The sequence below is a fragment of the Alosa pseudoharengus genome, unplaced genomic scaffold (assembly GCF_046254945.1).
Source record: "Alosa pseudoharengus isolate Yale_2024_CS ecotype anadromous, Long Island Sound unplaced genomic scaffold, YU_APseudo_1.1 YU_APseudo_1.1_scf_14, whole genome shotgun sequence".
Classification (NCBI taxonomy): Eukaryota; Metazoa; Chordata; class Actinopteri; order Clupeiformes; family Clupeidae; genus Alosa; species Alosa pseudoharengus.
In genome coordinates, this window is record NW_027468609.1 from 8,408,371 (window position 1) to 8,424,741 (window position 16,371).

Here is a 16,371-nt window from a genome sequence, read left to right on the forward strand (position 1 = left end):
CTATTATTAGTAAGGGATAATGTATAGAACGCCGGTCATTATCAGAAAATAAGACCCGACAGGGCGAACATGACTTGTAGCTAGAGGACTTGCTTTATCCTGAAGGGACTTAATTTCTGATAATGACTAATCTGAGTACCCAGAAGTTAGATAATGACCGGCGTTCTATACATTATCCCGCTTATTATATGGCTACTTGCCAAAACGAAAAAATAAACTCCACATGATATGTCTCTTACATTAATTTGTTACCATTTCGCTATGGCTTTTGCTGAGAAACAAATAGTTCGCAACACATGTTGAACTTGAATCAAACATTATTTAGAACGCAGCTGATCAACAGTCTGCTTTCACTTTTGCAAGAAGTGACCGGACTACTTGTGGAGTGATATGAAAGACGTAAATCAGAAGCACAAAACCCGTTGACATTGACAGCGGTAATTATATGTTTGTAGCGGTAATTACATAAAAATATTTTACCGTAAAACATTGGGAAATCCCATTCAAGTCCATTGAGCGTTCTACTAGCATTGTGAAGAGCCGTATAATAACAGTAGGAATATCATGTCTATAGTGTCAGGCTTCAGCTCTGCAACCTGCATATTAATTCATTCTGACGCTCAAGAAAGCCATAATCACACACACACCTCCTATGAGGCAGCTATGGTGGTGAAAGCCATAATCACACACACACTTCCTATGAGGCAGCTACGGTGGTGATAGACACAAAGGCCTAGCTGATTAAAATTGCAGGTGTCTGAAGCGAGGCTTCTCTGAGTCTGAGTCTGTGTGTGTGTGTGTGTGTGTGTGTGTGTGTGTGTGTGTGTGTGTGTGTGTGTGCTTATGAGTGTCAGACACGTTATCATTGCCTGGCTGCCTCTGGAAGCAGCTGGGGGAATCCCTCCATCCCCCCATCCCCCACGCCATTCTACACCCACCCCAACCCCCCCCTGCCCCCGATCTGCTCCACTTTCAGCCTGCCTGTTCCATTTCACGCTCAGCCTGATCCTGGGTGGCTCTGGGCCTGACTGATGGGACTGGCACATTCGGTACGAGCCAGTATCGACGACGGACCCACTCTTCCCGCCATCCACGTTCATCGGCTTCCACTCAGGCTGGTTCTCTGGGTCTGCAAACACTGGGAATGGGATGGGAACGTTTCCTATCGACGCAGTGCAGTCGACTGGTGTAGGGAATGGGATGGGAATGTTTCCTATCGACGCAGTGCAGTCGGCTGGTGCAGGGAGGCCAGACTGATGTATGTTCAGGCCTCAGGACAGTTAGAGTGTTATGTGTGGGAGAAACAGGATGAATGTGCTGTAGATGCTGTAGAAGCCGAGATTGGAGGGAAATGGCGTTCTGTGCACCTAAATACCATCCCACTGTGTGTGTGTGTGTGTGTGTGTGTGTGTGTGTGTGTGTGTTCAATATTTACACAACCATGCAAGGTCCCAGGAAGTGGGAATGTGCACTAATGAATATACTGCCATAACCTCGCAGCCGCTCCCAATTAATTTGCCGTAGTCCATGAATGAAGGCAGGGGCCAGCGCAAATTCCTGCAGAATCGACCAGTGTGACCTCCATGGAAATCATTTACGCGCTTGAGTGGCACGCTAGCCGCTTCAGCTCGCCCTCATCACTGCACAGCCTCTTCACCGCCACAAACAAGTCCAAGGGCAGATGACACAGAGCTCAACACTTCACAGCAAAATGCACTGAATGGTATAATTAAACTGTGGAAAGACCTGCTTGAAACTGCTCAAGTACAGCTTCGACCAGCCAAGTAGGCCTACGCATTACATAAGGATTAGTCCATACACAATGTAAAACACATGGCCTGTTTTAAACACTAAGTCCATGCCATCAGTATTGAGTTCGCTTTTCTTTTGGGAGAGGTTTAGAACATAGCTAATTAGCTTAAGGGCTTTTTTTTGTTTGGTTTAAATATCAGACTGATCTGGAAAGAGGCCAGCCTCTCTTCGGCCAGGCAAGTCCGCTCGTAGAGGCTGTTACGTGGTGACCGAATTGCCAAGGCTTTAAATTTAGCCCTCACATGCTGGTTGGGAAACACTAACCGCGTGAGTGACAGAGAGCCTGCTCAGGAGAAGGCTACAATTGAAGCCTTCAGGAGCCTAAGTGGAGCCTCTCCTGAAATACATAAGGACACTAGAACAACAGAGGGCTGAGGGCATTCCCCGGAAGAGAGTCTCCAACCATTAATGTACACTTTATGTAGACTATGTAGACTTAGGTCAAGGTCAAGGGGACAAATTGATATCTGTTCGACAAAGACGGCAAGCCATTCCCAAAATACCATACTCAAAAGCAGTGACCAAACCAAAAGTGGTTGTGGTGCAAAACAACTGTGCAGGAGGGCACATGGTCACAATTTCATGGTGATGTCCTGGCGAATAAAAGAACTTTAAATGACCATTCAAATCCTGGGCATAATATCCAAACAAGGACGTTGGTCAAAACCCGGACAGAGGGGTTGATACTCCAGGGAGATTGGACCATTGACCAAATAATCCCCCAAATCTTCCCCAGACTCTTGAGGATTTATCCTTCAGGCCCGGCCTGCTGGCAGCCATTCCGCTCTAAATGTGCAGTGGTGTCAGTGATTGGACCCTTCACAAATGTTACTTAGGCTAAGACCTATAAACAGGACGACCTCTACCACAGCATTTTAACTACTACTCACTAAAACACATAAACACAATAAAACTGAAATTAAAAGAGGCCCCCAAAACAGAGCCTACATAAACCTGCCTATGTGGCTAAAAGGAACGCTCAAGTTCATGACGCAAGAGAGGAAGTCTACACCCATAATCTCCTCTGAATGTGAGGAAACACAGAGAGGGAGCTGCATAGGAGGGTGGGGCTGGCCAGCTCTTAGGAAAATTACCAAAAATACAGCCTGCAAACCATGACGGTCAGAGCAAGCAGCCCAGAACTCCAGGATTGGGATTAGCATTGGGAGTGCATAAATGGACAAGAACAGATAATGAGAAATCCTGATGAACAGGCCTTGTGTGACAGTGTGTCCTGACACAGTCTTCTTGCCAACTGTCTCAGTTACTGTGAAATTAGCTTGTTAGCTTTAGGTTTAGCTCACTCTTCAACTTCACTCCATTATGAGGTGTGGCTAACAGCGTATCTTAATTGGTTTCTGGGGTTAGCTGGTCAGCTCTACGGCTCTCTCCATGAGTTGTCTGGAGAGGTCTGCTGTGACGCTCAGTGAGATTCTCATTCCCTAAACGCTGCTCACAGCTATGTGTGGAATGCGAGCAGACCACATTATTTCCAGCTGTAGAGGAGAAGCTATTCCCTGTCTTCACACGCCAATGGGCCAAGAAGGGTGTATGTGCTCTTCGCAGACTAGCGTTGTAAAACATCCTCAGGGAAAACCAACGGTGAAACCCAACGGGCAGCCATTAACACCTGCTGAGATGACATAAACAATGGACAATAACACCTACTATCCAAAACAAAACCACGGCTCATCAGCCTGAAAAGCTTATGGATACTAGGCCATCATGCTTCTCAAAAACCTCCATGTCTGTTGAGTAGAAACCTTAGGCTTATTCAATTGTTTATTCAATTGTTTAAAAAAAAAAAATTGTTATAGCAGTGTTATATGACAGTGAACAAAGAGCACAAGCTTCTTTTGGTGTGCCAGACAGAAGAACAGAAGGATCCTGGGTTCCCACTGCACCACTCATCTCTGAACAGACCACAGGTCCGAGCTTCTGGTGCACCCTTCTCCACAGCCCAATGCCTCGCTCTGGCTCTCTGCCTTCACTGAGCGTGCTCAGCCTACTGTACAGTGGCCTCTGGCTGCAACTCGCCAGCCCTTTCTTCTCAGCAAACAAGGTGGACACTGTTAGGCGACACAGCGCCCGTTGCACTGTTGCCAGGGGCTTCGGTTGAGGTCAGAGGGGCTGTCGAGACGCGAGAAAAGTGATTTCCATGCATAATAACTCCAATAAAAACAGCAATAATTCAACTAATCAAGCTTCCTTGCTATTGCACACTGCAAGAATATAGCTTTGTCTTTTTGTTCAGTGTTCTGTCTCGAGACAGACAAATAAAGAGTCAAATAAACAAATCTAGTCAAGAGGGCAATATTTGAAAATTCAAACTTGAATGCTTGACCACACGTTTCAACCAACAAACAACAACTTCAGAGAGGTCCTCACACACATTCCACCTCAGTGATCTGTCAGGCTCATTACTGCAACATTTATGACCAATCTGCTGTTGACAAACAGCCAGTCTCTAGCTAAGCCAAGTTAGAGTTGCTCACAGCTAACTCTTCTAGGGTCCTGAAAATGATGCCAATGAAAAAAAGTGAGTGCACCCGGTTTCATTTTTCCCCCTATTCTGAATGACAGATGGACGAGGATAAGCGTGATATGGCGGTTTGGATCGATCTGACCATTTAGCCGGTCCCTGCGGGACATGGCGCGGCCCTGGGCCAAGCCTGTTGCATCACACTGCGGTCCCAGTGCAGGTCTATTAGCCGGCTCCCAAGCCATATGCTCACTCAGCTCCGCCTGCCAGCTGGAGTATGTGTGTGTGTGGCCAGCATGTAGTTGAGCGATAGCCCATCGCTGGAGCTAGAGAAAGGTCATTGACAGAGTGCTGGGGGGTTGTGGATGGGTTGTGAGTTGTGTGTGCACACCAGACACTCTATTTGTGGATGGGAATGAGAAACCTTCAGAGAACACAAACATTTCAGACAGGAAGCTCGAGAACCACTCATGAGTCACCACACACTTCCACTGCTCAGGCGACGTTCACTCCGTTCACCTCCACCACAGGAACAAGACACATCCTTTTCACATGAACAAACTAGTGCAATGCATGACTTGCATTTTGGCCTACTTTCTGATCTGTAGCACAGCTGTGATAGGAAGCAGCAATGCATTCTCACGGCTGCCACTGTCATCAGACAGCGACCGAGGAACCTGTTCACTTCACCTGCACACCCCTCCCTTCGGCACTGAAGCACAAACGTTCTAATCTACCTCACCAGTCTAAAAACACTTTTGAAGAGCAAATGAACTCTCCACACCTGTCTGCCCCTCCCAGAGGATTGTCTCACTGACAGATTGAAGGAGGGGGAGAAGATGAGGTTATTCAAGAGATGTCAAAGCAAGTTCTACGACAAGAGATGTCTCAGAGAAGATAACAAGATATGTTGTAGTCTCATGGAAACACCATACAATCACCCAGGCCTTAATTTAATCATCTGTTCTAGTGCCACAATGAGGGGAGAGAAAGAAAGAGAGAGACAGAGAGAGACAGAGAAAGAATGAATGAATCTACTGACCATCACATCATCCACCCCCACTGTCTGTCATTAATCCCCTCCTGCTGCCAGCCTGTGCTGCCTTTGACATTTCAGGGTGTGAATCAGCAAGTCCACAGCAGCAGTTTCTATGTCCATCTCCTTTAGCTGAGGCATCACAACGTGCACCGACAGCACAGCCATTATCCATTACCTAAGCTGTTGACGAACACGTTTCCTTATTCATGTGTCTAGAGGCAGAGAGTGGTTCCTGGTGGTGCGAAACAACAGTTTGCTCACCACTGTCCATCCACTTAATGCAGCTGTCCGTCTTTGACTTTCTTCTCTCACCTTTTGTTATTGTGAGAGGACATTAACAACAGGAGTGAGAAAGAGACAAGGGGAGAGCAAGGGCGAGACACAAACACAGAGGACCGAGAGAGCGAGAGGGAGAGAGGGAGAGAGAGAGGGAGGGAGAGAGAGGGAGAGGGAGGGAGAGAGAGGGAGAGGGAGAGAGAGAGATGAAGTGATAAGTGCAGCCTTGGGCCATGTTCCTGGGTTTTCTACACGGAAGGCTTGTTGACATCCCTTTCTGTACTGCTGTCAGTCAGGGCTATCTCCTGTTGCTGTGTGTCCAGTCAGGCACGGTCCCCTTTCAGTCCCCTCAGTAGCCTTCGCACAGTGCTTGTTTTGATTACATCACCACAGCACATGTTGCCCTCCCTGGCCAGCTCTAGCGATCGTGTTTCAGTGTGTCCAGTATAAATATGTATCCCCTTCATGGCTGTGCTTTGTCCACAGTACAACTGTGTGTTTAACACTGACCACTGACTGGGGTTTTGAATTTTGACAGATATTATCATGAAGCTAGAGCAAAGATGGGCAGAAACTAATCTGACTACTAAAGACTGAGAAGTCTAGTCCTACAGTCACCTATTTGTACCTCCTGATTAGAGTGATGTGATTAAACAGAGCCTTAGGAATGTAGAGTTCCTGATTGACAGCATAGGCAGCAGCCTTACTGTTCAAAATGTACAGGTAAAAATCTTAGCAGTCTGTCTTTAGTGCTTCCATAAAGCGTTGGGACTGGGGATGTAGAGGAGATTCCATAAAAACAAGTAAAGCACGAAAACAACAGTACGTTGGATGCGATCCAAAGGCTGAAATGGCTGTTCTCTGATATCTACTCTGAAGTCACAGTTTATGAAATAGCTAACAGGAGTATAGGCATATCATGAAACCAAAACTTAGTTGGGAGCGGGGGTGGGGGGGAGGGTTTGGGAAACGCGTTTACTCTGTCTAGAAACATGTCGAAATCAGGTTTTGGCGTAGTATGACAACAGAACACACGACCATTGAGAACCATTTGACATGCTGAGGATTTCTGCCAGTAGAGATACAGTAGGAATGTAACTACATAGCTTGCATAGAGTGGGCAACCCTCAAATTTAGCAAATTAAGCGATCACACACTTGGACATCAAACTTAGCACATTGCGTTATCTAACATTGCGTCCTAACATCATCCCATTGACATTTCTGCGATTACATAACGCACTGTCACAAGATATATTACTTAGGCTTTGGGGATCATAATTTCTCTTGAAGACTTTTCGCTTCCGAGATCTCCTGTTAAATGAATATACAGAGTCATGTTGTTGGTCTGGATAACGTTACAAGCCAACAGTGATACAGTAAGATACTGTAACTAATGTGAATGTCTGCCTGAAAAAAACATAGACAGTAAAAGATAGGAAAAAACAGCTGGCAAAGTATCCTTCTCGGTGTTTGAGAAGGGGAAAACCGCGTAAAATGATTGCGCCAGATAAAATGCGATAAGCCTAGGTTGATAAGTTAGCTTTGAGCACACAAATGCATTTGGCCTGTGTGACTGATACAGTGTACTCATCAAGACAAATAAGGTAGGTAGCTAACTGGTGTTACCGTTAGCTTGCTATCCCAGTTAGGCATATTCGTCTGGACAGTTAGAAATCATTAAAATGCCAAGCAGCATTCGAATACACTCACCCATGTCAACAGACTCTCGCACAACTCGACTCGATCCACAGATTCCAGAGTACTCATCGTCTCTTTAGATTAAACCACTGCACTAGTTTGATTGCTGGCTGTCTTTATCCTAATGGGTAACGTATCCACACAGGACAATATCCGAAGACGTCTGATCTGATCGGTTTGATCAGAACAACGTGACGAATTAGTACGATCTCGTCAAAGTGGTACACGACGGAATACACCCCAATTTGCCTTCCACTTGTGTGTCAGTCCGCAGTTTCGAAAAGGGAATTAAATAATTGTTAAGAACAAAAACGCGAACACACATATAGCCACCCCGCCGGTTTATCCCTCTACAGCTTTTTCCAACCCAGTCGGGGTCCTTAAGATGCCACCCTGCAGAATATGGTCAGCCTTGCGCCTGTATAGAATACAAATGAAGAGAAACACGTCATTTCAGATAATAACCTTTGTCATCTAATGTACTTCATATGTGCGCGTAAGAAATATATTTCTAATTCAAATGATATTCTTATCGCTTTCATTTTAACACATTTTACCAAATAACAGCACAACAATTCTCTGGCACAACCACCAAACCAGGGGTCCTTCAGAGGAATGCGGAAACACAGCTCCGAAAATATTGTACCAAAGATTGTACGTTAGAAGATTCAAGGTATGTTTTTTTGTGTGTGTGAAATTGAAAAAATGAACGTGTAGTTTAGTAATGCAAATTCCTGTTGTATTCAGACGAATGATGTCTGCATACTTTTGTGAACTGGCACACTGTCGCAGACAGTAATCAGTTACATTAGCTTGCAACAGCTGACAGCCAGCCTGTCTGGAGGAGGAGGCTATTGATATGTGCTAGCTAACTTATTTAGCCAGGTTAATCTTCTAGGGATGGCAGAGGACCGCATTAGTTAAGAATTAACGTAGCTAACATGTTGAAACATCTCCAGATAGTGCTAGAGTAGGACGTGGATTCGTCATGTCCATCAAACTTGAATGGACACAGCCATGGCAAATCAGAAAATGTTACTATGCATTAATGTTAGCCAATTAACATTAATCTGTAACATGAGACTGCGATGTCGCCACAAATCACTCATAGTGTTGATGGGCTGCGGAGATATAATCCGAAATTAAATTTCATATTCATTTAGTAGTTTAGTCATAGTTTACCCAGTCAACCAACAAGGTGGATAACGATAAGGGATTATCACAAAGTTGACCTCCCTATTATTTGTTCTCATGCATGCATCAGGATTCACAGATTATGATCCGTTGGAATGGAAGAAAACCAGTGCCTGCATGCGAGTCGTCTCCTACAAGATGAAGACTCTCTAATCGAGGGGGTTAGCAATCCTGTCCTCTTTGTTGTTGTATTGAGCGTCACCTTTCTGGGTGGATTGGCTACACTGCTGTGCAGGTACGTTTAGAAGCATTACTTGTGTCAGCGAAAAACATGTTCTGTTTTTTGTCAATACCACTTACAAAAATACTCAGAATACGGTAATAAAGGTTTTAAACAACCCAATTGGTGTCACAATTAGGGCCAGATAATCTCTCTCAGTTTGTTTGCACTGTTCTCTCCCCCACATTTTCACAAAGGAATGAACAACAACAGAGAATCCACCCAGAAAATCAAGAGCATGTACGTGCAGTTCGACAGCAGCTACAGACAGATCAGGTGAAACCTCTTTCACTCTTGCTCCACTCAAGTGACAAGCTGACAATCTGTGGTCCCGGCTTGCCCTCATTCACTCTCACCTATTTTAAAGCCACTATACCACAACCTATAAAAGTGATATTAGTGTCACTGACATTCATGGTCAAGTTTATGGTACATATCCGCACTTTGTCTTTTTTGCTCTTAAAGGTGTGGTCCTTTTAATTTTGCATCGTTTAGTCTCTGGCACCTGTTGGAATATATAGATGTGCGTGAACTCTTACATTACAAGTCTATGGTTACCCTATCATCATGGTTTCAGCGAGCCCCTAAAACCTTAATTATTGTTTATATTGAGCTAATTCATAGATGCCCTAATAATGTACATGTATGTGTGTGCTATGTGATACTGTGCATTGATCTTGTGTAGCCTGAGTGAAAAGATAGTGACGTACGGGTGTTTTCTTTCATGCAGGAGACACCGCCAGAGCCCAGGCACCAGTTCTACACGGACATGTCATGTCCAGTATGCCTGCAGCAGGCCTCTCTGCCAGTGGAAACCAACTGCGGCCACCTCTTCTGTGGTGAGTTTAGCAAGAGCAGAGCATACACTATATGAGACACTGTCGTAGTTAAAAGTTAAAGTTGACTGATAGCAGACGCTTTTATCCAAAATGACACAGACTCACAATGGCTGGAATCAAACCCGGGTTGACCGATTGTCAGTTGGTCACGTTACTGCTGCTCCACCATGCCCGCAAACTGATCTAGAGTGTATTATGGACGATTATGATTTTTGATTCTGAATGATTGGATAGATAGAATTGAATTTAAGTGGGGAAGAATGTTGTTGCATTGTTAGCTGTGCATTCTTTGTAAAAGTGGATTATTTTTGTGGGTATAGCTCTCACGGAATTCTTTATTTTGTCCAAAGCGACTTCCGTTGTATTTTAACCAAACACCAGAGAGGGAGCGCACCTGTCCCTTCAGTGCGTACAAAGACTGGGGGCCCTAATTTAAAACGCTGGGCCAAGTGCAGTCTAAAGTCTAACTAAAGCTTGCTTAATAACTGTGCAAGATCTATTTGCACTTTTAATACCATGAGAAAGAACCTAAGCACAAACAGCTGTGGGCCAGCTAAAAGCTGCCTGACACCACATGATGCTGTTAGTTCATGCACAAGAACTTTGGGCGTAGACTCTGCACTTTGCCGAGCATTTGAATTAGGGCCGTGGGTATTTTACAGCCAGTGGATCATACCATAAGATATACCCTGAATGTGACCGATTAGAGATGGCTTAGAATCGCCTGTAATACCTGTATGTAAGGAGTTAGGTCATGTTGACCATATCGTAGTCATTACACAGCTACCCACAAAAATAAACCACTAATTTCACAATGCATAATATACAGCTAGCAATGCAGCTGCCATTTGCTAAATGCTAAGTGGGCTTGAATTTCCCCTGGGGATCAATAAAGTATCTATCTATCTATCTATCTATCTATCTATCTATCTATACAAATAACTGACCTCTTAACACCTCTGTTGATTCACAACTACAAGCTTGTATGAAACCGTGTTTAGGAATCTTGTATCATAACATGGCGCTGTTAGTCATATTCCTGAGCACTGTAATGAATTGATTGGCGTCTGCAAGTCATGGGTGGAGGCTGCAGAAGGAAGGGGGGGGTCAGCTCATGGGGATGGCGTTTTGTGGATTTCCGATTGACCAGCATCCTGCCCTCTCTGTTGGTCTGGTCTATAGGCTCCTGCGTCATTGCATACTGGCGGTATGGGACATGGCTGGGGCCAATCAGCTGTCCTATATGTAGACAAACGGTAAGACGACTCAAGTTCACTTCCACCACCATGCACTCTGGATTTCACTGAATTTGTTTTGGATTTGAGAGTCTCACAAAGTTAAGCTGTTAAGATGTCTTTTTAAGTAATGTAGAAACACTGTTGCCTCTTACATTCAGTCAATGGTTTACCTCCATGGGTGAGTGTCTGTGTTTGTATATACTGTGTTTTGTAACCTGACTTCCTGCTCGCTGTTGTGTGGTCAGGTGACGCTGATTTTTCCGCTCTTCCACGGGACAGAGCAGGCTGCCCCCTCCGATCTTCCGGATGACGGGCAGCCCGAGGCCAACCTCATCCTGCAGGACCTCACGGACTACAACCGCAGGTTCTCCGGACAGCCCAGATCAGTGAGTGCTGTGTGTGGTCATGGGTAGGAGTGGGGGTCAGGACTAGGGCTATATTTTGGTGATCTAAAACGCATGGTCACTGGCGAATTTCGGGGTTTGTCAGGTCCACATTGAGGGTGGTTTTGTTATCAAATGTCAAATGTCGGCGCCTGGAGCAAAAAGGTTGGTCTTATGTTTCTTAATCGGTCATGGGTGTGTTTTGGGCGTAACATCCTTTAAACCAATGAAAATCTGTCATTCCCTGTAACAGCAAGCAACTTCACAGCTTGAAGTTGCACTGCTTCGGTACTTCGGTAGTTGCACAGCGCATCGATATTTTGATAGTCAGTGGCGCATTTGAAAGAATCTGCTTGCACGCGAGACCGTATGGAACAGATATTCCACTAAACCATGCTTTACTAAAACCTAGCAGAGTATAGCCTACATGCATCTGCACTCGTCTATTATTTGAACTCATAAGCAAAGTGAAACTAACTTCACCATGGTGTCAATGTCAACGACAAAACAGTTATACACAGTTAATTACTTTCACTATTGACTAACAATGGGACAATGGGTTACCATCGAAAACATAGCCTGAAAAAAGCAACACTTACCCCAATAATGTTTGAATGACTAAATAAAAAACCTAAAGACATTTATCCTGCAGAGGAGTTGCTGCTTACATCTCGTGACAGTGCGTCTTCAGCTGTGCTTCATATGCGCCTTTCGCTATTAGACCAGGTTTTTCTGGGTTAGTGGCGTAATGCTTTTTAGATGGTGTAAAATAGCGATTTTTAGATCATTGATTGCCACACCCCTGAGTGCATCGTATAATAAAAGAGAAGGGCATGGCGAAAAACTCGAGTGTACGATAGGAATACGCTTTGCGTCGGGATAATGATACACTTTGCACCGCAATCTGCCCTTGATTGCTGTTTTCATTTGTTTTTAAAGGCGTGTATGTAAATACAGCTGGTAATCCCATTAGCCACCCATGCTATTCACAATGTAGTTCTGTCCCCTGCGACAAAAACCCTGCAAAAATATATGAGTAGCTTTTTCTGTCAAACAATCACCAAAATACAGTAGTAATAACAGTAGCTCGATACAGATAATTACTGTAGTCATGTAGTCTTAAAGGTACTGTAAGCGATTCTGGATGACAACATCAAGCAAAGCACTAGAGAGTGAACTTGCCCCTTCCCTCCCCAAACTCCCCTTTTAATGCCATTCTTATCTTTCTTTTTTTTGGAGTTATCCTTCATCTCTAAATGACTGTAGGTGGCTACACACATTAGTGATGGGATAACACATCTGACACACCTACCAACAAAAAACGTACCTCAAAGCCTGTTTCGCACACCGTTTTGAGTAAACATGTCATTCAGTGTGGAAAATGTAGCAAAACTGTGAGAAATGGCGTGATTGAACGTGCCCCAGGTCTCTCCTCTCCTCTCTTCTTCTCTCTTCGTCTTTTCTGCTTCCCGCCTCCTTTTGCCTTTAAATTACATCTTGTCTCTTGTTCTCTTGTTCTCTCTACACTCCTCTCCTGCTCCGTCCCTTTTGTCCCTCCTGCCCTCCCGTAGCTGATGGACCGTTTGCGGGACGTGCCCACGCTGCTGCGTCATGCCTTCCGGGAGATGTTCTCGGTGGGCGGTCTGTTCTGGATGTTCCGGCTTCGCATCCTGCTGTGCCTGGTGGGGGCGCTCACGTACCTGGCCTCGCCGCTGGACTTCATCCCCGAGGCGCTCTTCGGCCTGCTGGGCTTCATGGACGACTTCTTCGTCATTCTGCTCCTCTTCATCTACATCTCCATCATGTACCGCGAGGTGGTGACCCAGCGGCTGGGCGGAGGAGGATGATGCGTGTGAAGACACACACACACACACACACACACACACACACGCACACGCACACGCACACCCCAACACAGCACCTGCACTCATTCATACACACGTGCACTCATGGATACGTCATAGCTTGCCCTTACGTCAGGTCAGAGACATTGGTAGAGAAGGCTGAGTGTGCTGGGTCTTCCTGTGGCCTAGTGTGTGGCATGTGTGTGTTGGCGGATGTGGCGTGGGTCAGGGTGCTAGCTAGCTATTTTGTGCTACTTTGTGTTTGTTTGTATTGCTGCATTGTGTGTGTGTGTCATGTGTGCTGCATGGCCATCATCATCCTTGGCATTCCCTACATGAACTGTCCCAAAAGAACAGATCACAATTTCTCCTTGGATGTGGGACATGTGGACAGACTTTTCGGCTTGTGTGTGGCTGTGTGCTGGTGTGGACAGATATATCAGTTATCGAGAAACGAATGTCGATAATAACGACTTGTCATCTCAAGTGCCCTCAACTATATTTTTTAAAGCTGAGGGCCGTGTAAAAAGGTGAAAGTTCAGTAGCCTCGAGTTAAACTACAACATATCAATTTAACATCGCGACTTTAAAGGAAATGCAATATGTGCAGGTGTCCTTTATGGACGTATGTAATAGCTACCTTTTCTGAGCCCTACTCTAAACTGGAAATGTGCTCTTGTCTATGAGATTTAGGAGGGAAATTAGGAGGAAGAAACTGTTCTGTTCAAGAGCCAAGCCTGTGCACTCGTTCAGATGTCCAGTGTGTCAGGACCTCAGACAGACGTCATGTTCATTATTGTGTTGTCTCTTGTATGGTGGAATAGGATTTTTTGTCGATGCCTTTCTTTAAGTCCATTTTTATTGTTTTCTTCAGTCAGTTGCCCACTCTGTCCTCTTTTCTTGCTGTTTCTTTCTTCCTTCCCTTTCCCTTTTCTTTGTTCCTTGATTTCTTTTTTATCTCTCTCTCTCTCTCTCTCTCTCTCTTTCTCCACTCTGCTCTTACTTTCTTAAGCATGTCTTCCTTCTCTCTTTTCGTTGTTATATTTATGTTGATGTTTAGCATTGTTGGTTATTGTTTTAAGAAGATGGATACCAGACTGTGGTAATCTATTCAGTTGCCTTGAGCTAAACCTTTGTGTGTGTATGTCCTCCCCTTCCCCTGTTGTCGTTGGGTGCCAAACCAAGAGCTTGCCCTTCCTCACCCAATCTCAGGGTGTCACCTCTCTGTCATGCACAATTTTGTCATCCTCTCTTCAAACCTGAATGCGCACTTCAGCTCTTCAGCAGGGTGTCCTTGAAAGGATGTTTCAATCCTCGGTAACAGCCCACCATTTGCCAAAGCGGTCATATCATTTCAAATCATCGTTCAGTGTTGGCGTGCCATACACTTAAGAGGCATGGAAGTTTATTTGCTTTCTTGTGTTATGGATTCCGGAGAGGTTCCTCGTGAAACAAACCCAAAAAACATCTCTGTGGCTGGCACCTAGTGTAGTGTCCTCTTAAAGGGAAACCTGTTTTCTTAAAAAGAAAAAAAGGAATCATTGCACTATTATGCATTTCTTTTATTGACCTAGAATGTACAATGCGTCAGATACAGAATAAATGTTTACAGTGTAAAGAAAAACCTCATTTGTTTTGTGAGTCCAACTTGCTTCCTTGCAGGCAGCTGAAAGCTCTGTCTAGCCAGTGGTGACGGGATCAGTGATTAAATAATAAGAACTGCCTGATATATTCCCATTACCTTAAATATGAACATGTTTGTTATCCTCTCAAGGAATAAAGATTATAACGATATATTCTGTGTGTGTGTGTGTGTGTCTGTGTGTGTGTGTTCGTGTGTTTGTGTGTTCGTTCACTAGGACCTACCTTACGTCATCATTATGTGTGTCAGTGTCTGCTCACTGTTTGTTGTTTTTGTGTCATATATGGAACTGTTGCTGAGACTAGTCCTGTTCACCACTAGTCTTGTGGAGGAAAGATGAATTAAGTTTCCTAATAACTTATTACAGATGTCACTGACCAGTTAATTACAGCTTATACTTCCTACTACTGTACTGTTCTAACTATAGCTATTCTGTATTATTGAATTACATTGGAGTAAATATTTGGAGTAAAATTAATTTGGGGTGTTTAGGTGTGGCTTTCCTAATTTCTAGATGTAGCCAGTAAAATGGTACTAGTACCTGTAATGCAACTATTCCTAGGAAATACTAGCCTAGAAATCTAGACGCGCCCCTAGCAGCAGCGAATTACATTTGATGCCAGGGCTAGTCTAGCAACTCTCTGTTGGCTTGTGAGCTCCAGAAATCGAAACTTAATCAGGCCAATGAAATCGTGTATAGAGTCGTTAGGTGGGCTTAACATAATGATTGATGGCAGAGTTGCAACGGTTTGGCTTGGATTCCCTGCTACTTGAAAACAAATAAGATGGATGTTGCTGCTGGCGAACAGTGAGACACGAGTTAAGCTTTTATTAAGTTGGCCAACTAGCTCCGCTGGTGGGAAACGCATGGGACTCATAGCGCTGCCGCTGTCCTATTGCGTGCAGAGGGAATTTGAAAGACAACTGATTATCCCGCCCCTCGGACTGAGCACTGCCGTCGGTGAGTGTCTAAGGAAATACTATTGTAAACTGCAAACACTTTAGTAGTATTAAATATCACCACCAGGTGGCAGTAGATACCTGTGCAGATAAGTTCATCATGTTTGATGTCTTAGCTCTTCATGTACACACAGGCTATTCATGTTCACAAAAATAAAGTCTACAATGGCAGTGTTATAATATAACTTACCTACCCATGACACAAAAAGTGGATGAAAACTCTTTAAAAATCCAGCAGAGCTGACCACATCAGGTCTAAAACTGAGCTGCTGAGGAAACCAAGTCAGCCCTGAGGAATCCCAAAGATTCAGTCAGACCTGAAAAAAAGACAGTGGAAATGGCCCAGACAAATGCACAGCCACGTTCTTTTTTTTTCACTCTTTCATCTGGATTACTCATAACCAGTCACATATCTCACGGCTACTCATCATGGCTCAGTCCTCAGCCCCCTCTTGTCGTGAGCCACTAGAGGTCCTCCTAAACTCACCCATCACCACAGGTCCTCAACACTCACCCTAAAACCAGGCGCTCCCCTACACTGGTCCACTCAGTGATTCTACCCCACTCACAGATATGCGCCATGTACTTGGCTTTGTGCTGAGGCACGCATTATTTATCACTGAAGCTAGGACTTCCTAATCAAAGGTCACATCAAGCAACAGCCTTGACATTGATGTGCTTGGGGGTCAATGTAAATGTTAAGGCCGGGTTCATCTGGAGGTGACTTCTTGCGAACGTAAGT

The 16,371-nt window shown here is 44.7% G+C and overlaps 2 protein-coding genes across 4 annotated transcripts in view; one reads left to right on the forward strand and one right to left on the reverse strand.

Moving 5' to 3' along the window:
* hook3 (hook microtubule-tethering protein 3) overlaps positions 1-7,664 on the reverse strand; it is a 33,921-nt gene extending 26,257 nt beyond the window's left edge. For all 3 annotated transcript variants that reach the window (XM_076283711.1, XM_076283710.1, XM_076283712.1), the window contains exon 1: positions 7,322-7,664. In XM_076283711.1, coding sequence (XP_076139826.1) covers positions 7,322-7,378 — 57 coding nt within the window. In that variant the 5' untranslated portion in view covers positions 7,379-7,664. The remainder of the gene's footprint in view (positions 1-7,321) is intronic.
* Positions 7,665-7,916: 252 nt separating this feature from the next.
* Positions 7,917-14,821, forward strand: rnf170 (ring finger protein 170). Its single transcript, XM_076283713.1, has 7 exons — positions 7,917-7,982; positions 8,574-8,738; positions 8,921-8,999; positions 9,454-9,562; positions 10,745-10,818; positions 11,046-11,186; positions 12,755-14,821. The coding sequence occupies exons 2-7, from the start codon at positions 8,599-8,601 to the stop codon at positions 13,028-13,030; spliced, it is 819 nt and encodes a 272-aa protein (XP_076139828.1). The 5' UTR covers positions 7,917-7,982; positions 8,574-8,598; the 3' UTR covers positions 13,031-14,821.
* The last annotated feature ends 1,550 nt before the right edge of the window (positions 14,822-16,371 follow it).

Excerpts from the sequence above, each read along its gene's own strand:
- rnf170 (XM_076283713.1), top strand. The coding sequence starts at position 8,599 with ATGGAAGAAAACCAGTGCCTGCATGCGAGTCGTCTCCTACAAGATGAA. Across the intron at positions 9,563-10,744 it reads CTGCGGCCACCTCTTCTGTG|GCTCCTGCGTCATTGCATAC; the intron begins GTGAGTTTAGCA and ends TCTGGTCTATAG. Across the intron at positions 11,187-12,754 it reads TCTCCGGACAGCCCAGATCA|CTGATGGACCGTTTGCGGGA; the intron begins GTGAGTGCTGTG and ends GCCCTCCCGTAG.